This window comes from Dromiciops gliroides, chromosome 5, assembly GCF_019393635.1.
Source record: "Dromiciops gliroides isolate mDroGli1 chromosome 5, mDroGli1.pri, whole genome shotgun sequence".
Classification (NCBI taxonomy): domain Eukaryota; kingdom Metazoa; phylum Chordata; class Mammalia; order Microbiotheria; family Microbiotheriidae; genus Dromiciops; species Dromiciops gliroides.
The window spans coordinates 272,360,462-272,382,263 of record NC_057865.1 but is presented as its reverse complement, the minus strand read 5'-3'; the positions used below and the strand labels follow the sequence as shown (position 1 = coordinate 272,382,263).

General features: G+C 41.7%; 1 protein-coding gene across 3 annotated transcripts in view; it reads left to right on the top strand.

Moving 5' to 3' along the window:
- Positions 1 to 16,026, top strand: part of NTN4 (netrin 4) — a 243,612-nt gene extending 227,586 nt beyond the window's left edge. For 2 of the 3 annotated variants that reach the window (XM_043968630.1, XM_043968629.1), the window contains 5 exons: positions 1,022 to 1,241; positions 2,991 to 3,103; positions 7,933 to 8,001; positions 10,227 to 10,397; positions 14,823 to 16,026. In XM_043968630.1, coding sequence (XP_043824565.1) covers positions 1,022 to 1,241; positions 2,991 to 3,103; positions 7,933 to 8,001; positions 10,227 to 10,397; positions 14,823 to 14,959 — 710 coding nt within the window. In that variant the 3' untranslated portion in view covers positions 14,960 to 16,026. Of the gene's footprint in view, positions 1 to 1,021; positions 1,242 to 2,987; positions 3,104 to 7,932; positions 8,002 to 10,226; positions 10,398 to 14,822 lie in introns of all 3 variants that reach the window. The other variant, XM_043968628.1, reaches the window with a different exon arrangement.
- Positions 16,027 to 21,802: the final 5,776 nt, after the last annotated feature.

Genomic DNA, 21,802 nt, shown 5'->3' with positions numbered 1-21,802 from the left:
GAGACATTATCCATCCCTCACATGGAAGGGTGCGAGACAGAGGGGGCCCTTTGACATACATGGAGGGATCACAAGTCTGCTCAGTCTGGGAGCCTGTCCAAGGAACTCAGCAAGAAAGGGCTCAAGGCATCTTGTTGCTTTATACTATGGTTTTGCTATAATACAAAGATTCAGACTATTAGGGACAACCCAGTATTTTTTTTTTTAAATGCTCTTGGCATAAGACTGTGAGGAGAAGCCCTGGCTGAAACCTAAGATTCTCAATACCAATTTAGGGAACCTGTAGCTACCCTCAGTAGCTTACTTTGAGTCTCAGGCAGGTCCTAAGCCAGTGACCCCCTGGACAGGAATGTAAGCTCTGAGGTTCATCTGAAGATTCAAAATATTTGGGTAAGGAAGGACGTTCTGAGGGAACCAGTAAGGTCTTTGTCCTTCAGGACACTCGTTTAGGAGCTAGAAGCCCCAAGAAATCCCCAGCACTGACAGCCCAACGACTTTTGACCTCTAGAATGGCCCGAACCTAAAGATCGTCCTCAGTCCTCTTCCCCAAATCAGGCCCGGATGGTGAGACCGACCAAAAGCAGATGAGCACCCAGTCCTCCAGTGGCTGGTATGCCCTGGTTACAGAACACACTATAGACAGCAGATGACGCTCAGGCTGGCGGTTTTGCCAAGACTCTTTTCTTTCTTCTACTTAAAAATATGACCATATTCAGTTTTTTCTTTCCTGTCAATACGAAGAGAATCCAAAGAAAAGGTGCCAAAGCTGCTCTTACTCGATTCTGGAATGTCACGTGGTTTTGTTGTTGGACATTTGTTTTGGTTCGGAGTCAGGGTGGGTTTTTAGCGGTGGTGGTTTTGTAGCAACAACAGCAGACCTGCAAGTTAGTGGGCATGTGCCAACTGACATGAGACTTTTATGGTACGCCGATTGACAACAGGGGTGTCAGCCTGGGCCACGGATTATCCACGAGTAACTGGTCTAGAGTTGAAAGTATTTTGTATCTTGATTATCTTGCAGTGTGTTCCTGTCACCCCATTGGGTCAGCTGTCCTTCCCTTCAGCTCAGCAGCCTTCTGTGACCCCAGCAATGGGGACTGCCCTTGCAAACCTGGTGTGGCAGGCCCTCACTGTGACAAGTGCATGGTAGGATACTGGGGTTTGGGAGAATATGGCTGCCGACCGTGTGACTGTGCAGGAAGCTGTGACCCCCTCACAGGGGACTGCATCAGCATCAGCAGGTGAGCAAACAGCCTCCTGTCTCTTCTCTTATTTCTTTTGGCTATCTGGACAGCTCCTAATAATTTAGAAGATGCTCCATGATCAGGGGTGCTTGGCTTAGAAGGGTTTAGCAGGCAGACCTCACAATTGGGCCTCCTCTAACAGATTTCTCCCGGGTCTTCGGGAAAGGCCAAGACTCTGGGCATCCCATTTTCCCCTGCTTTGTTGTAAGATGAATGATTCCTCTTAACAACAGACCCTGAAATCCAAGGGAAAAAAAGGTTTTCTGTTAAGTTTCTGAAAAGTCGGAGGCATGGTGTAAGCTTTGGTCTCTGGAAACATGAGATACTTTCTCCCAAGGGCTGAGGGAGTACTTTAAGAAATATTTCACTTAGACATTATGGTGGAGTGAAGAGAGGACCAAAAGTGGAATCCAGAGACCTGGGCTACACTTTGCCCCCATATGACTTTGACTTTTATGTCTGTGAACCTCTATTTTCTAAACTCTAAAACAGGGGTGACACTATTCACACTGCCTACATCACAGAGTTGTTAGAAGGACCAAATGAGAAAATGCTTTGTAAACTATAAAGTTCCTTACAGTGTGAATTCTGCCTGGCCTTCAGAGCCTAAAGGCCAGATTTGTTAGATTTTTCTGTTTCCCCTCCACCAAGGTTCTCTAATTACCCTAAAGGAGATTTAGGGTGTCCCAGCTCTGTGCAAACGACTTCAGCTCCCGTGGATGTTGTTCCCTCAATTTCAGGAGATTTTCGGTCTGCTCCCCACTTCCACCCAGCCATTAATAGTAAGATTAGCTTTAACCCAGAAATATTTACTTCAAAAGGTCTATTCACAAATATACAAACGTACTCACCCCCACCACATGGGAGGCATAACTGCCCCCACCCTTTGCACCACCTCAGTCTCTGGGAAAGGGAAGAGGATGAGGTTTCATGGCTCAGCTCAGTTCCCAGAGACCACAATCCCAGGTCCAAGTCCAAAATCCCTCAGGGGCTCAAGCCCCAGGCACCCTGGCTTCTCAGGACATCAATACAGGGAGGCCTGGCTGTGGTCCTGGTTCCAAGGTCTCCACAGCTTGAACTCCTGCTCCCCTGGGGGTCACCTCGGGCACCTGAAACCGAGGAGGACAAACAACAGAGAACAGAAACAAAAAAGCCAGGCTCATTTCTCAGACACGGTAAAAGGAGAGCGGAGTAAGGAAGTCCTTCGCCTCTTCCCAGTTCAGTTCATTGGCCTCCTCACTTGGGGTGTAACTGCACACGGCAATTACAAGTCGCCCCAAAAAACACTAGCAGAAAGTACATGGCGGAAAAGAAAGCTCGGTCTGGGCAGTTTTAAAGACACAGGCAGTCAGCCGAAGGAAGCTGCCCCCACTCACCTGGTACCATAACTTCCTCAGGTTATCAAACCTCAGAGGATTTCTGGTTCAGGGGATAGGGGCGATATAGAGTGTAACCTGCTAGAGGCTGATACTCAGCCTTCCAAAATGTTTGGATCGCTCCGAGCTCCACGGGACTGGCTTGGTAAGCACGCTTCCCCACAGTTCCCCCAACTTTGAACTTTCCCATCTTCACAAGTGTATGTGGGTATAATATTTAATTTATGTTTTCTCTGATGGCTGACTCTGAATGCTTCTTCAGATGGTCATTGATCCTTTGTGCTGCTGCTGCAGCTGCTAAAAACTGCCAGTTCGTGTCCTTTGACCAATGTGACATATCCTTATTCATAGTTTGACTTTATTATAGCAGCACAGACATTGACTGGTACCATGAACTTCCAGACTTCCACCCTGTGTTGAACCAGAGTGAACCAGCCTGGGAATGGGAGGATGAACAAGGATTCTCAGCTCTTCGACATTCAGGTGAGAAAGAAGGCAAGAGTCAGCTCTCTTCTTTCCTGGTCCAGCCCTAAGTAATAGTAATTTGTAATACCCAAGAGTAAAGTCTTTGGTTGCAGTGGATGAAAAAAGCAGCGTAATGGTACTCTTTAGTCTTGAGGTGATGAGACAGAACTTATCATACAAATGTATAGCTCTCGGGGGACATGAGTTGGGACAAAAAAGCCTATGTAGCAAGGGCTCATGGTTCATTTTAACTCACAAAAGGAAAAATAGTGGAACGAAAAAAAAATTTTAAATTAAAGTTTAGAAAAGAAAAAATATCAGTGGCCATTACCAAAACTTTTCCCCCTAATGCTGTGTAATTAGATTTCTGTACATTTAATTGAAATTATTTTCTATTCATTTAACAAGTGCTTGAAACAGTCTTCCATAATTTTAACATAATATCACTTGCAATTGTCTGACTCTGCTATAGTTTTATCGTATGCTAAGGAAAACCTCTGAGCATCAGGCTTTTAAGCTGATGTGACATTCAGTTAGCCAATTATGCCGCGTGTTACTAGGGAGCTGGCATCCAACCAATTAGGCATGTGACAAAGTGCTGGCACCAGAGCGACTCCAGACTCTCCTATCCACATTAACAGCTGTGCTGTCTGTGGTGTCCCCAAAGACTATCTGGAATTCGTCTGGGTGAGCTCCAGCATTGAGAAGTTATTGTTCAGTTTCCTGCTAAACAGCCGTCTTCCTCTGGGTGTAGAATAGCTCCCATGGGCACCCCCTTTCTGCAAGGAGCAATGCTCTGAGTCCCAAGCATGCAAGTGTTGCGGACACAGTGAGATCTGTATTCAAACAGCTGTGTATATAGGCCTACCTATATTAATGGAGTCACTGTACCAGGAACTTAGGGCCGATACCAGCACGATAGCCTGGATTCCCACAACTTCTTGTGAGGTAGAGAGCACCAGCTGAAATATTTCCTTTCCTGAACAACAAAATTGGCTTTGACTAAAACTGCAGTAGTGTAAACAGTCCTATTTCTTTAACTTTCTAATAAGCCAGTATAACAAAGCAAAGGTTTTTCCCCCTTCCAGATTTAGTTCTTGAAAAAGCACAGCTGAGTTGAGACCTAATCTGCAAAGCTTTATCCTAGTGTCAGTTTTAATATTTGACCACTACAATTTCTGAAATTCTTATTCCAAAGCCTCATCATGGCACAGGAAGTGATCCTGGGTTCTCAAAGGCTGTGCCAAGAGGGTGAAAGCTGTGGCAGGTCCTTCCCAACTGGAAAGGCCTTGCCTGTGAGCTAGATGACAGACTAAATGTCTTATCATCCGAGGACCAGCCTAGAAGAGTCATTACCAGGTAGACCACAGGGTCAAAAGCATTTAGACAGAACAATTCTGAAGCTATCTAACGAGTCGAGGGAAAGGAGCTTGTAACCTTCATCTATAAGGGAAGTTACCTATAGGGATGAAATCATGGATCTTAGACAGCTAGCTGGTACAGTAGATAGAACACTGAGCTTGGGGGCAGGAAGACCTGCCTCAGTCATAATCACTGTGTGACTGAACAAGTCACTTAACCACTGTCTGCCTCAGTTTTCTTATCTGTACAAAGGGTATAGCACCTACCTCACTGCGCTGGTTTGAGGATCAAATGAGATTATTTTGCTTCCTCAAACTCTAAAATTCTAATAATTCCATTAAGTGCTGTTATTCAGTATTTCTGGAAAAAGTGTGTAAGAAAGCAACCAAAGAGAGGTATCAGCATTTTTATAGACCAGAGGCTGAAGAGAAGAGCATCACTTCTGGGAGCGTTGTGTGGCCTTGGGAAGTGCTGTTAGGTTTTCTGGCAGGGCATGGACACTGTGCCTTTGTGAGTCATCTAAAGACCTTGTGCCGTATTCTTTAGTCATTCAAAGCCACCTTTCCATGGCTGGCAGCACCCCTGAATGGAGCCTGGGGTCAGCACCTCTGTTCTCTTTCCCTGTTTAGTCCTATTACTGTGGTCAGTGTTGATTTCCTGAGGCCATGGCCCAGTCGGGTTGCCGCGGATCCTGATGACACTGAGCTACAGTTGCATTAATCATAATTGCCAACCGTTACCACATGATTTAAGGTTTACTGGGGGCTTTGTGTATATTATGTCATTTGATTCTCACCACCCTGGGAAGCAGTTGCTCCCATTATCCCCATTTTATAGATGAAGAAACTGAGGCAAACAGAGGTTGAGTCATTTGCCACTGGTCCCGCAATTGGGAAGCATCAGATGTAGGATCTAAACCAATGGCTCTCTTGCTCTTTCCACGATGCTATTACTCCTCTCCAGATCAGGCTAATAAGCAGAAAATTATTTGAATTGTAGAATTTGAGGAGGCCTGGAATTTCGAGTCCAAACTCCTCCTATTATAGAAAAATGAAACTCAAGCCCAAAGGAGCTTGCCCAAGATCCCACACTAGTCCATGGCAGAGCCTGGCAGCCAGGTCTCCTGCCCCTTACCCCATTATTATCTCATGGCTTTTCTTTCTTGGTGAGGAAGGGGGAGGAATGCACAAGGAACAAACCTGTTATTCCATTGGTGTAGAGAACCAAGGCAGATTAGCAGCTGGTCTGCAATTTATAGTCTCAGATTGTGGCCTGGGACACAGAGAGATTGTGACTTGCCCAGGGTTTCCACGGCTTTTCTGCTCTATCAGCCCTTCCTAGAACAATTCTCTGTAAAGTCATACAGTCATGCCTATTAGTTGTTGCTCTTAAGCTGAACAGAAACACTTAGTTCTCCCTGTCCTAAGCATGAAGACTAGTGTAAGCTTATACTTTATATCAAATTCTCTGAACTCTCTGTAAGACCTTTGCTGTTCTAAAAAAACCACATGCCGGGGCAGGTAGGTGGTGTAGTGGATAGAGCACAAGCCTTGGATTCAGGAGGACCTGAGTTCAAATCTGGCCTCAGACACTTAACACCTACTAGCTGTGTGACCCTGGGCAAGTCACTTAACCCCAATTGCCTCACCAAAAAAAAAAAAAAAAACCCATGCCCATTAACCATTGTTTAAAAGGATTTCTCAGCCAATGTGGCCAGTGGTTTTTCATTCATGGGTTAAATATTATTAGTACGTTTTCTCTTGTCATATGTGCCACAGAAAAGCAAGGAGAACCATATAAGTTAAATAATGTTTAAATCATAAGACTCAATGTCTAGTATTTTCTAATTCCTCACATTCAACCCATGCTTACTATATTCCCCTTTATGATTTTATAAATCTGTCCAAAACTAAATTAGTTTTCTGTTAATATAGTTAACTCTCACTTAATTATTCTTCCTATCATCAATACCCTTCATTCCTCTACAATCCAGTTGGCTTCCTGCCTGAACCAGGAGGAGGTTAGGGCTGGACAAAATATGCAAATATGTGAGAAGTTAAATAACAACAAAGAAGTTCAGCCCTTAATTGCTCTCAAATAATTTTCAGCTTGGCACAGAGAAAGCTGATAACCCATTGGGATGTAAATACCCATCCAATTCCATTCATAATAAAAGATTCTTGTTTCCCATTACAATCCCCAGGCCTTCCCAATCCTTCAGCCCATTTCTGGATTCACTTCTCCCTCTCCCCTCCAGCCTGGACCCTACAGTTAAGCATTCCAACCAACCATCTTCTACCTAAGACCCTAGATTCCCTTTACCCCCTTGAACTTGTGGTGTCCCTGCCTTACCAACTCCAGTAATAGATGAATCCCACCACTTCCTTTGCTTCTGTTCCTGGAATAACTAAAGAAAGTCAAAGGGCCCAAGCAGATTGGCTGCACTCCAAATTCATGCTATTTAACCTCAAACTAGGACACCGGCGCTCGCCGGAAATCCTTCTCCTCATCTTTAATGGTCTCCATATCACATTCTCTACAGTGATTGTTCCCTATCTTTGTCGCTCTTCTCAAGGCCACAGCCTAATGCCAACTCCTCTCATTCTCAGTAGATGACCTAACCTCAGACTTAGAGATGCCAGCTCCCTTAGGCTCTCTCTTCTCCATCTCACCATTTATCTTTCTCTGCTGTCCTACTTCTTGCCCTCCCCTCCTCTCTTGGAGAGAGCATCCCCCTCTTTCCCAAGATGAACTTCTCCAATGGATCCTTCCTTGATCCTATGGCTCCCACTTTTCTGGATCTTGCTATACCCCTATTCTCTTACCTCGCCCTCTGTGCTGCCTACTACGTGGTCACATCTGTCAAGTCCTAAAAATTAAAGACAAAACTTCCCTGGATCCTAAAGACTTTGGTGGCAGGAGAAAGAGGAAAGTGGGAAAGACTCAGTCCACTGGTCCTACCCACCACCCTTTGAGGAGCACGGCTAGGATAGTGAAACTGTTAGAAACCATTCCAGAGGAGGGCTACTTAGAGAAACTTGGCATATTTAGCCTGTAGAGGAGAAGACTAAAGAGGAATGCATTGTCTATCTTCTAATAGCTGTAGGACTTGGGTGAGAAAGAAGCGTTAAGCTGGCTCTCCATGGGTAGGAGTTAACAGGGAGGCCTGTAAGACTTGGTGACCATGTGGGGAACATTATAAAATGGATTCCTGCTGTAGGTGGGGACTCTGAACTTCTATAACTAGACCTACTTTCTCCTCACCTCTCCATGGTCAAATAAATTTAGCTTATTCAGGAGGTCCTGCAACTCCATTGTCATTCTATGGGTCTAAATAATTTCCATTTGTCCTTGTGGCCAGTGATTTCTTGAGCACACTGAGAGAATAACTTAAGAGGACGTGGTTATGTTATGTGAATATACTTGTCACTTATTCTCACCTTTACAGAGCTAATGAAGACGAATCTTTCTTTACTATTTTTTAGGCAAATGTGAATGTAAAGAACAGTCATTAGGAAATCCCAAAATCTTCTGTGGAATGAAGTATTCATATGGTGAGTTAAGAAGAAAATTAATTTCTTTGCTCCTGAGAACCATTGCCTATGAATTCTAGGTAGGCTTTGGAAGTCAGTATTAGGCCTACCTCAAGCCCTCATAAATATTTATTTGTCTGTTGTAGTACAGTGGAACACTTTGCCACAGACTAGACAGTATTGGACCAATGTAGAGAGTGGTACATTCACCAAGGAGAGAAATGTATTATGATGCTGGCAAAGATAGTCTCTGGCAGCACTATACTAGGATGAGATCATGAGGTGAAACTAATAAATAGGAAAAATGTGAAATGAAAATAAATGTTTCTGACATTCAAACCCTTTATTATTCAAACACAGGTAGTAGGGAGCTGCTTAAAACCGTATTATGTTGGGGGGCAGCTAGGTGGCGCAGTGGATAAAGCACCGGCCCTGGATTCAGGAGGACCTGAATTCAAATCCGGTCTCAGACATTTGATACTTACTGGCTGTGTGACCCTGGGCAAGTCACTTAACCCTCATTGCCCTGCAAAAAACAAACAAACAAACAAACAAAACCCATGGGCATCCAATAAATGTGACCAAGCAGATTTTTTTCTGCATCCAATGCTTTTATCCATATGACATTGCCTGTAACTGTTCCCCAAAGACATTTAACAGATACAAATCAATTGCTATGAGACCAGAGAGCCTAGAAACCAGCTCAGCCAGTAAACCCTTGCTCTCCTTGCTAAGTAGAAATATATGGTGGCCAAGGGCAACATGGGTTTAGAGCATAAACTCCTTTGTAAAATCTTATGGGGGAAGATGGTGGAAGGTTATAAGCAGCTACGACTCCTAAAACAATGAGAAGTAGTAGTGGAAAACACCATTTTAAAGAAAGCTTGTCAAGAGGCCCAACTAAGAAAAGTCATCTTGAGGGCATTTAAGGATTTAACTGGAAGGAGAATAATGCCCAGATGAAAACCAGAAAGAGACATTTAAAGACTTATAACATACTCTTCTTACCGTTAAGAACAGGGCCACCACACTTGAATTCCTAATATCACAGTCCCAGATAGTCCATGTGAGGAAGTGGAAATACCACTGAAGAAAAAGCAGAGAAAACAAGCTAGACCAGACCATGTGTAGACAAAGGTGGCTCCCTGAAGAAATGTAATTTTGAGGCCACCAAGGACTGATTCTCAGACTTTCTGAAAGAGGGGAAGATACCAAAGGAATTAAAAAAAAAAAAACACCCTCATTCAGCCCTTCCTGCTATTGTCCCAGATCTTTCCTCCGGCTTGTGGCTAGACTCCTGAAGAAGGCCTTCTATCTACACTTGGTGCCTCCACTTTTCTTCTCACCGGGTTGATTGCAAACCCTCTGCTGTGTGGCTGCTGACTTCAGCATTCAGCTAAGACTGCTCAACCCCAAGTTACCAGCCATCTCTTGATTACCAAAGCTATGGCGTGTTATCAGTCCACATTCCTCTAGATCTCTGCTACCTGTCACATTGTTATTACCTTCTTCTTCTAGATACTCTCTCTTCTTTCTAGGGTTTCCTGACATGGCTCTTTCCTGGTTCTCCTACTGACATTTCTTCTCAGTCTCCTTTGCTGCATCTGATTCCAGGTTATGCCCACAATCAGAGGGATTCCCCGAGCTCTGTCCCGGGCCCTCTTCCCTGGGCTATCAGAGGTGGTCGTCTCTTTGTATGCCCAAAACTTAGCACAGCGCCTGACATAGAACAATTCCTTAATACATACCTGTCAACTGACTGAATGCAGCATTTAAAGCATATTCATTCAGCAAACATTGACGAAGTGCCTGCTATGTGCCTGGCACGGTGCTAAGTACTGGCAATACAAAAAGAGAGGCCCTGTCCTCAGGGAGCTTACTGTCAGTCATGAAAATAAACACATGACCAGATCCTAAAAAGAAATGCCTGCCTCCTCGTGATTGGCTTTTTGTTGGCTTCTCTGGGCAATGGGTGTTGGGTAGAACTCACACTTTAGATGCTTGTGTTCCCATAGCCTGGTGATGTATAAGTTGTAATAGAAAGATTGGGACTCCACAAGAGAAGAGTAATGTCATCCTGGCAAATGGAGGGTGATGAATGGTATTTAAAGAGATGATCAAAGCTACACTCAAAATTGACATTTATTCTTTGTCCTCTGTGATGAATATTTTCATTGCTCTTCAAACTTGAACTGTGTGTATGATGATTTTTTTGCATTTCTCCTTTTGTAATTATGTCAATGCAGTGCTAAAAATAAAGATTTTATCAGCTCACGATAAAGGCTCTCATGCTGAAGTCAATGTGAAGATCAAAAAAGTGTTGAAATCCACCAAATTAAAGATTCTACGAGGAAAGAGAACACTCTACCCAGAATCCTGGACCAACAGAGGCTGCACTTGCCCGATCCTTAATCCTGGTGAGTGTTTCGTTTTATTAAGTGAAAAAAAAAATTTTTAATACATACTTGGTCTCTGCAGATGTGCCCCTTGTTATATAGGTGGAAAAAACCACTGGGTTTGAAGTTAATGGATTCAGGACCTGGCTGATACTTGCTAATTGCTATGACTTTGGACCAGTGGTTTCCTCATCTATAAAATAGAAATAGTAATACTTGCAGGGTTGTGATGAGGACAGCCTTTTGTAAACAGTGAAGCCCTGGTGTAATGGTGAGATGCCATAATGACTATTATCCTCCAAACCACAGCTCTGAATAAGCAGCCACCTTACCCTTGAAATTCTGGGAGCAATTCAGTCAGATCACCTTCAATTAACATTTTAAAAAATTCTTGTTTCTATCTTTGTGCCCCATAAACTAACATGATATTTTCAAATTTAGCAAATTAGTGCTGGTTTTGAAGGAAGATAGAAAGTACTTTTGATTTTTATCATCACATTTAGCTCTTTATCTGAAAACTAGGTCATCATTTATGACAGTGCCATGGTTAAGTCTTTTCTCAAAGGAAATCCAAATGTGAAATTCCATCTAAAAATATAATATTGAATTGATTTATTTTTGAGTAAGACACATCTGTTTCTTTTGGGGGGGGAAACAACCTTCATTCCTTATCTTGACTTTAATTAAATAATCATGCCAATTTCAAACAAAAAACAGCAGACACTAAGAAAGAAAGGATATTGGTAGAGGAAAATATGGGGATGTTTCAACTTCCTTATGACTCAGAAAATATCAATTGTACCTAAAAGATGAGGGAGATCTGGGCATGGAATAATTCCGGGAAAATTCTCTTCATTCCCTCGTTCACGTGAATGTCACCTGTTTGGATAGCATTGCTGGGACCAATTGCCTCATTTATGTTCCAGTCTGGTCAGGTCTTTAGGTTATGTTTAATAAGAGTTCTTCTGTGTTCTTTGAACTCCTATTTCAAAGGAACTAACCAACAACTAAATTATAATAATAATAATTTTAGAAGAATTTTTCTCCCCCCAGAACTTAAAATAAGGACAATAACTTATAACATTCCTTTTGAGTTTGTTGGTGTTACCCCTGTCTCAGTATTGCATTCTATTCATTTCTACTGATGGAAAGGATAAATTATACTTTTTTCAACATTATATGCATTTAAGTGGGAACAAACTTAAATAGATCAGAAAATAGGATGTTAATTTTTTAATTCTGGAAACCAAAGATTATTAATGAAAATTGAATTTGCTGGATGATTTAGGTTTTTGAGATTCCTGCCAGCAATAATTCTGTTGCAATGCCAGGATTTTTTTTTAAATGCCCAGATTCTTAGGAAGACATTAAAAACAAAAGGTCTAACTATCTGAGCCACCCTCCAGGAAGTAAACTGCACTTCCTCATCAGTTTTCTGCCAAACTGACTCAAAAGAATCAACCCAATTCATCACAATTGGAAATCTAAGAGCAGTTATTCAAAGAATTCTGGAAAACATGTTTACTTGCTTTGAAGAAAAGACTGGAACTGGCCAAAGCAAAGCCAGACAGCCTTTTATTTTACTGTTTTCCATTTTCACAACTCAAAGAACTAGGGCCAAAAAAAAGAGCGATAAGAAAATTCTGGAACCTTCCATGCCTACACCTCTCCTGAAGTCACCTTGGTCACCATTAACAGCAGGTGATGTCATTAAGTGAACAGACTTAGACATTCTTTCAGTAAGCCTTCGTCGTGTGTGTCTGCTGTGTCTATCACACAGAAAGATGGAAATGGGTGCTGATTGCTGGCTAATAAAAACAAGCAACCCTAGGAAAATAGACATCAGATGATTTCAAGAAAACTTAGAGAGGGGCGACCTGATGCCTGGAAATGGAACTGGGACCTGTCATTTACCTTCTTACCTGTCAGGAGAAATCAGTCTGTCCAGCGTCCTCCTGGCTTATAGAAGAATAGAGCGGTTTGGAGCTTCCCTTCTGTGTCGTCCAGAGCTTTGGCTCTTCCCGGGTCTGCTCCATTCTCATGTCTCTTAATAAATCATATGAGAGTCAGTGTTCCATGGTCACCTCTAATGGGGCACAGGGAGCTATGACATGCATCATTTTAATGAATACCTAGAGGTCTGTGACATCACAGGCTGGTCCTTATCCTGCCCACTCGGGCTGTGAACCTTCATGCCTTAAAGAATCAGCACCTCCTTGTCCCCCTGCCCCGAGCTGTCCTCCTCTCTCCTTCACCTCCTGGCTTCCCTGACTTCTTCTCAGTCTCAGTCCCGTTTTCTGCAAGAGGCCTTTGCCAGTTCTCCTTAATCTTAATGTCTCCCCTCTGAGACTATCTCCAGCTGGGCCTGTATACAGCGTGTTTGTACGTAGTTGTTGGCATGTTAGACTGTGAGCTCCTAAAGAGCAAAGGTGATTTTTTCTTCTTTCTTTCTTTCTTTCTTCCTTCCTTCCTTCTTTCTTCTTTCTCTTTTTTAGTATACCAATACTTAGCACAGTACCTGCCATATAGTAAGTGCTAATAAATGTTGACTGACTGGCTTTTAGAGGCTGTCCTGGACTTGGCTAGTCTGGGCCTCAGGTAGAAGACCCAACGTCTAACTTTCCGACATAGTAGGACCTCAGAGGAGGCAGTTAGAGGGCTTAGTGAACAGAGTGCTGGGCCTGGATTCAGGAGTACCTGAGTTCAAATCCAGTCTCAGACACTTACTAGCTGTGTGATCCTGGGCAAGTCGCTTAACTTCTGTTTGCCTCAATCCACTGGAGAAAGAAAGGGCAAATCACTCCACTGCCTTTTGCCAAGAAAACCACATGGACAGTATAGGCATGCTTGGTCCACAGGGTCACAGAGAGTCGCTGAACAACCGAACAACAAGGACCTAACTATCACCCAAAGAGCCCTAGGTCATCTGCATGCCGTGTTTTAAGGCCTCTCAGTAGGACTTCAGTGGTGGATATAAAAAAGTAGCTATGATCCTTCACCTCCATCAGTAATTAGTTCCAGGGATAAGAAATATGGCGGCTGGAGGGAGTTGCCAGAACCATGATGGCCCAAGCTAAATGTCCCAATACCAAGAGCCAAAAGATCCTGGAACATCTGAAGGGCTTGGGGATCAAGCAGCTGTAGAAGGGAGACACAGGGCCAGCAGGCAGATAGAAGTTGTCAAGAGGCAGGCATTGGCTTGTCATTCCTAACATGAGCTCTCGGGGCTGGGTCGTTCGTGTGGCTCCCCCTCACCTGACGTCTTTAATCGGAGTCTGGGTGATCACAAAGTGGTTGTGTTTTATGGGGATTCCCTTTCACACGTGGGTTTGAGTGTGCAGATGGTAGCAAGGGCCCTTCCACCTCTAAAAGATGCTATTATCTGGTGATAAAAGCTGTGAGCACTGCGGGGGGGTGGGGGGGGGACTTCCCCTGACTTTTAAAAAGACATTAAGAACAAAAGGTTTTCCCTCCTTTCATGATGGAGGTAGGGAAATTTTGGGTGTGGAATGTTGCCTATATTGTCAGAGGCATTTGATGTGTTGTTTGGTTTTATTAAACTAGAAGGCTTGCTGGGCGGCAGAGGGGTAGGAGAGGATATATTTGAAAATGAATAAGATGTAAAAACAAAAAGCATCAGTCTTTTTTAAACGTAAATACCCCAAAAAATTGTTTCACTTTTGTTTTGACTTCCCTCCAGGAAGTGGACAACTTCCTAACCAGGTTTCTGCCAAGCTAAGTCAAAGTCAACTGAGTTCATCACAGTTGGAAATATTATAGCAGTTATTCAAAGAATTATTCAAAAGTGCTTTGTCTTGTTTTTGTTTTTCCTCTCTGGCAGATTCATGTATGTATTTAAACTTCTTGCAGTAGAAACCATTTCAGCTCCTTTTGTATCCCTCACAGCACTCAGTGCTATGCTAAGCACCCAATAAATGTTGCCTGGATCAACAGTGAATGAATGACTAGATATGTAACAGCGACAAGAAAAGAAAAAGAGCTTTTTAGTGATCTGCTATTCCCACATTCAGAGGCCATCAAAGGTCCAGACATGTTCTAGCCAATTTATTTTTGAGGTATCTAGGTCCCCAGCCATAATCGTTTTAACACTTCACTGCTTTAAAAATGTATAGAATGATACTTGAAAACAAACTAGGGAACCAAAAGAATTATATACTTCTTTAAAAATTAACAAATACTTTAAAGTTATTTTCTCTGCAAATTCAGTAATTATTTAGAAAAATCAAGCTTTTGTGTACCATTCAGATTTTCTGGTCTGTTAATTGAATGGTGAATTCTATACCTGCTAAATATGTGGCCCAGCTCAAATGGTCTTCCTGGCACCCGTTGATGGGCCTTGCTCCTACTGGGAACTGAGTCATTGGTCTGTCTCTTTCAAATAAGGTTTCATGTTGCATACTTCTGCATCTTGTTATCTACCTTCAGGTTTGGAGTACCTTATTGCAGGACACGAAGATGTCAGAACAGGCAGACTAGTTGTGAATATGAAAAGTTTTGTCCAGCACTGGAAACCAGCACTTGGAAGAAGAGTCATGGAGATTCTAAAAAGAGATTGCAAGTAACAGCAAAGGTGTGTGGTCCCCAACAGCATTTCTTTATGTATAAATGCAAACTTAATGGAAAGGAGACCTTAAAAATGAAACTGGAATGTAACAAAGTGCCAAAATGCATAGAGAAGTGTTGCAACACATAGGTTTCATCTGATCCTTTCTTTGGCAAATGCTTAAATTATATACGATAACTTCTTTGGGAAAAGTTGATGATTATTTGCAAAAAAAAAAAAAAAAAGGATGGAAAGTTGAACCAGGGGTTGATAACTGGCCTCTATGGGACTGATTCTGAAATTCATATATAATGGGAAGCGCTATAATAGCATCATACTATTTTACAGTTATCCATTAAGAGCAGTGTGTCTGATTAAGACCTACCAGCATCCAAGATGTTGCTTGCATTTCATACTATTTAAAGTCTTTAGCAGGACTTCAACCAAGCACCCCCAGGACCTTGTGTCAGCAAAGGTGTTTCTTAAAAGAGCCTTATTTTGTTCACTGTGTATGAACTTTGGTCCGTAAGGTGTTAAATGAATCCTCTCCACATGTAAATAATCTTTCCTTGTATAAAGCACTTTACTGCCTACCACTTTGTGATGTGGAAGTTTGGAGTTTTTACTGAGGGAAGGGAAAGAAGATAATGGGGGTGGGGTTAGGGTGGGGGAGGAATCTACAGGAACTGAAGCACCCCACACACACACCATCTAAGTGTGGAATGAAACGTGACAGTGAAAAAAAAAGTGTCCACTGAACACTTGGGGAAACTTTTTGAAGAAGCAATCTTAAATAAATAAATGTTTGCACTGAAGTACCGGCTTCAGACCAGTGTTCAGATTCTACAGATATTCATTGTGATGAAAATTTTAAAAAAATAAATTAAACAAGAAAAGACTTTAAAACAAGATGATATGATCATCAATAGAGAACTCCGCCTGGATAAAATGAAACAGACCTTAAAGAGAAACCCACTTATTCAACTGCACAAGCCAGCAATTAAAAAAAATTGTGGATGCGGAATTTATTTTATTTCTGTGGTTAGTGTTTGTCTCCACATTAAATTGGTTTCCTCCATGTCTTTATTTGCAGCATTTATGGTCATTATTTCTCTCACCAACATATGTGACAGTTCACCAAATAATTGCCAGTTTTGTCATTATTCATCTTCTGTAATCCTTTTAAACACTACCTACAGCCTCTTCTGTACTTGAGTATCCAAAAATGAACTTCAGTGCTGTAAGAATCATATTATATCACTTCCTATACAGAAAATATTTTTCTGAGGTCCTGTGGACTTTGCAATTTATATATATGTATATTGTGTGGTTAATTTGTTTTTATATTTCATATATGTAATAAAAGAATATGATTTGCTGATCATCATTTTAAAATGCTTTAGTCTCATAAGAAATTAGCTCAACCCCAGTTTCCTGCATTGAGAAAACAAAAACATGCACTACTTAGATTTAGAACTGAACAGGACCTTTGAAGCCACCTGTTCCAACCCCTTTGTGTTTTTTTGGTTGTATTTTTTTTTTTGCAGGGCAATTGGGGTTAAGTGACTTGCCCGGGGTCACACAGCTAGTAAGTGTTAAGTGTCTGAGGCCGGATTTGAACTCAGGTACTCCTGAATCCAGGGCCGGTGCTTTATCCACTGCACCACCTAGCTGCCCCTTCAACCCCTTTGTTTTATGGGGTTTTTTTTTTGTTTTGTTTTTTTTGCGGGGCAATGGGGGTTAAGTGACTTGCCCAGGGTCACACAGCTAGTAAGTGTCAAGTGTCTGAGGCCGGATTTGAACTCAGGTACTCCTGAATCCAGGGCCGGTGCTTAATCCACTGCGCCACCTAGCCGCCCCCAACCCCTTTGTTTTAATGATAGGGAAACCAAGGTTAGTCCCAGAGGTTAAATGACTGACACACCCTCAGACATAGAGTAGATTTCTGTGCTGCCCCTTTCCTGAAATTTTGGCTTAGAGTGGAGGCTGGTCTCAATTAGTTGTGTTTCTACAAACAGCATTTTCTTTCAATAGCCCCCAAGCTTTTGACTTAGCCTTGCATGGGAAAGTCCTCTTCTGACTTCATTTCATTCATCTTGACAGTGCTGATTAATACTTACTTTTCTCTCTCTCTCTCTCTCTCTCTCTCTCTCTCTCTCTCTCTCTCTCTATATATATATATATATATATATATATATACACACACATATATATACACATATATATATACACGCACATATATGTGTGTGTATGTATATATGCACATATACATATATATGTAAGGATGGAAAAAAGTTAAAGGAATTATTTTAAATGCATTGCATATAGGTCTTATTCTTAAACTTCTAGATGACCCAACTATAGCCTTTTATGTTTCACATAATTAAAATTTATTTTCAAATTTATAAAATAACTATAGCTCTTATTAAAATAATTTTATCTCTAGACTTTTAAATGTACTGGATCCTAATTTTCTTACCATTTCTAAATATTTTCACCTACAAAGTATCTTTTTTGCAGTGTCTTTATTTTTTTAAGTTCATTTATTTTTTTTTTTCAGGGAAAAGGGGGTTAAGTGACTTAACGAGGGTCACACAGCTAGTGTCAAGTGTCTGAGGCCAGATTTGAACTCAGGTCCTCCTGAATCCAGGACTGGTGCTTTATCTACTGTGCCACCTAGCTGCCCAAGTTCATTTTTTTTTTTTTTAGTGAGGCAATGGGGGTTAAGTGATTTGCCCAGGGTCACACAGCTAGTAAGCGTTAAGTGTCTGAGGCCGGATTTGAACTCAAGTACTCCTGACTCCAGGGCCGGTGCTCTATCCGTTGCGCCACCTAGCTGCCCCAGGTTCATTTATTTTTAACATTCTTTTTTAAAAGTTTGAATTCTAAATTTTTTCCTTCCCAACTGCCCTGCCTCTTTCCATTAAGAAGTCAAGCGGGCAGCTAGGTGGTGCAGTGGATAGAGCACCTGCTCTGGAGTCAGGAGTACCTGGGTTCAAATCCGGCCTCAGACACTTAACACTTACTAGCTGTGTGACCCTGGGCAAGTCACTTAACCCCAATTGCCTCACTAAAAAAAAAAAAAAAGTCAAGCAATATGATATCAATTATACATGTGAAATCATGCAAAACATATTTCCATATTAGCCATGTTTGCAGTGTCTTTAAATAGTTCTCGATTGTAATTACCTCATGTTGTCTTCATTGCTGTTGCACAAATCCTTTGAAACTCTTCCATTCTAGTCTTAACTTTCTTAAACAAGTTTTGTAATTCCAAAAGTAGCAGGAAAGCAGTATGATAGAGTGGGAAGCCTGCAAGCTTTGGAGTCAAAGGGACCTAGGTTTAAATACTGACATTTCCACTTTCTCATTGTGTAAACTTGTGTAAGTAACTCCCTCCCTGGACCTCAGGCTCCATATCTATAAAATGGGGATGGACTGGGCAGCTTCCAAAGTTCCTCTCAGATCAAATTATATGATTACATATTATATAAGATCCTCTAAGTAAATAAATGTCAAGTGATAATAATGTTCCCAAGTCAACAAAAAGAAAAACAGCACCCAGTGGAGCTACACTCTTGATGGCCTAATTCCCGTTCCACTTTAGGTCTTCCCAGGCTACAGCTTTGAGCTGAACTTAATAAAGATGCAGTTTAATAGAGACAAATGTAAAGTCCCAAATTGGGGTTCAAAAAGTCAATGACTTAAGTTCAAGATGGAAGAATGATGGCCAGTGATCTAACGTTTTCAGGGAACTGAAAACTCAATATGAGTCAGCAGTGAGATATGGCAACCAAAACAGCTCCATGAATAGAGCCCATGTTTTCTGAAAAGGAGAGGTAACAGTTGCACTGTACTCTGCCCTGGTCAGAGCACACCTGGAATATTGTGTCCAGTTATGCACGTCTCGTTGTAGGAAGCAGGTTAATGAGCTAGAGCATGCCTAGAAGAGGCATATTGGTGAGTGAACTGGCCACTATGTCATATGGCCATTGGTTAAAGGAACTAAGAATATTTTATCCAGAAGAAAAGACCTAGGAGAAACATCATAACTGTCTTCAAATAGTTGAAGGGCTGTCGTATTTGTTCTGCCTGGCCCCAAAAGACAGAAATTGGAATATTGGGCAAAAGCTACAGAAATAGACTTTGGTGCTATGTGAGGGAGAGTTGTCCAGAAATGGAATTGGCAGCCTTTGAAGATTAAAGGGTGCTACATCATTCCAGGTCTTCAGAAAGAGGCTGAATGGCCATTTGTTGAGCATGTATCTTTTACCAAGACAGAAAACCCAATGAAGCTTTCAGTCACAGCTTCTCATGCATGGGAGGACTTTTTCCTTCCTGATGGCCTTTCTCCACTCCACCACCACCCTGTCTCCAGAACTCTCCACCATCTGTTTCTCTGCTTTATTAGTCAGCAGTTTGCATGAGTAATTTCCACATACATCAGGCATGCTTTGCCTGAGGTCAGCACAGTTTTTGCCCTCACGTTACATCATTCACCCTGAAGAGGAATGTTGCTAATATTTAATATCTGATGCAATGGAAAGTCCCAGGAATAGGATAACCTTTTCAGAGTTACACCAATGAGGCCAAATCTATGGGGAAGTGACCATTAAATTCTAAAATTCACGTACATATCTGGCTGTACTCAACAGAAAGATACAGGCTAAGTAAACAGAGCTCTTTAGGGGAAAAATAGATTCAAGTTTTTTACAAAGCAAATCCATCCCTCAATGATCAGAAATTGATTATCAAGAATGGAGAGTTAGAAGAAAGGAATCTCAAAAATTCTCCATCCCTTCCTTGCTCCCTTAGGGCAAGGAAGAACAAGAACTGTGACCACTTTAGCTGACAAGCTCTGTCCACAGTCCCCAGGGTTCATTTGCTTTTGTATTCATTGTTTCAGTGACAGGCTGTCCCCAAACCTAACCTTATCAAAGAGTCAAAGCTACTCACAACTTCTTTCCCACAGTTCAGAAGGAAAATATTTCTGAATCACTATAATATTGCATGGGAGATTTGCACAAGGGAATGAAAGAGAAGCAAAGGGGTGTCCTTTGGGATACCAATAAGGAAATGTTTAAAGAAAAGTGAGGTCCCTGCCAACCCACACCCACACTGAGCCCAGAGGAGTTGAGTAAAATCATTTTTTCTACAGCAACACCATGACCACATTTGACACTGCCTAAGTGTCATTTAAAGTGACACATTTCTAGGCATAGTTTTTGAATAACTAAAAAGGAACTATGTTAGAATGAATAGATGTGATAGACATTTGGTAATTACAAGCTATAAGTTTGGAAAGACAGAGAGGAGCTCTACAAGCTATTATCCTGCCCAATCTTGTCATTTGGTTCCAGCAAAATTAAATAAATGAATAGATACATAGATAGGGCAGAACAACACTTATGTGGGATAGTTCCATAGGTATTTTTCAGGGGAGAGGTACTGTCCTATGATTTCGTTAGTAAAGGGAACTCTTAATGAGGAAATTCCCTCTCAATGCAGATTTATAACATGATCTTTAAGAAGTGGCTCTCAGAATCCATGAATTCTTTTTTTTAATTGATAATTGTATTTCAATAGATTTGTCTTTCTTGTATTTTATTTTGTGCACATTATTCTGAAAAGGGGTCCGAAGGCTTCACCAGACTGACAAAGGGGTCCAAGACACACAAAAAGGTTAAGAATCTCTGTCTAAGGGGGCAGCTAGATGGTGCAGTGGTTAAAGCACCGGCCCTGGATTCAGGAGAACCTGCGTTCAAATCTGGCCTCAGACACTTGACACTTACTAGCTGTGTGACCCTAGGCAAGTCACTTAACCCCAATTGCCTTAAAAAAAAAAAAGAAGAAGAAGAATCTCTGTCTAAGAGAGTTGTCTCAGTCACTAAGAGGTAATGTAACTTGCCCAGTGTTGCACAGCCAACATGTATCAAGAATGGGATTTAAACACAGGTTTCTTTCCCCCAAGACTGGTTCTGTCTGCACTCCATCATGCAACCTCTCTTCCGTCAGAGATTCAGCACAGAAGCACCATGTCCTCCATTGATGGTCCCATATAGTTAATAATTTGATGAATTATACTGGCTAACTGCCATCTTCCCAGACCTCCATACTTCAAGTTACAATACATTCCATTGTCCCACGGCATCCTTAATTACAGGATGTTTCTTCTGTCCTCCTCACTGTTCTACTTACTGTTGTAATTCCCATCACAGAGGTAAAATTTATTATCATTTCTATTTAAGATGAACCAGCATGGGTTCTTTCTTTTTTTACCTTTGTCCTGGATTCTGGAGTCCTGTTATGTCTCAGGCATATTAGCCTACTATTCTATATTGCTAATATTCATGAGCCAATAACCTGTGGATTTCAAAGGCATTTTTAATTCTTTCAGCCCTGTGACACATGAGCTAGAGAAGCAAGGAAAGAGAACAAAAATGCAGTCTGCATTTATAGTTGAGAGAGAACAGGGGGACAGCTAAGTGGAACAGTGGATAGAGCACCAGCCCTGGATTCAGGAGGACCTAAGTTCAAATCCAGCATCAGACACTTAACACTTACTAGCTGTGTGACCTTGGGTAAGTCACTTAACCCCAATTGCCTCACCAAAAAAAAAAAAAAGAGAGAGAACAGAAACCAGAGAAGAGGAAGTGAACCCACAGAAGAATGTAAGAGAGCAGTAGACAGAAAAGAAAAGCAGGTGTTTTTTTTTTCAAGTAAGTATGCATAAACTCATCTTAATAAGAAAAAAAGTGAAAGTTATGAATAGTTAATCGACAGATTATTTCTTTTCTTTTCTTTTTTGTGGGCAATGAGGGTTAAGTGACTTGTCCAGGGTCACACAGCTAGTAAGTGTCAA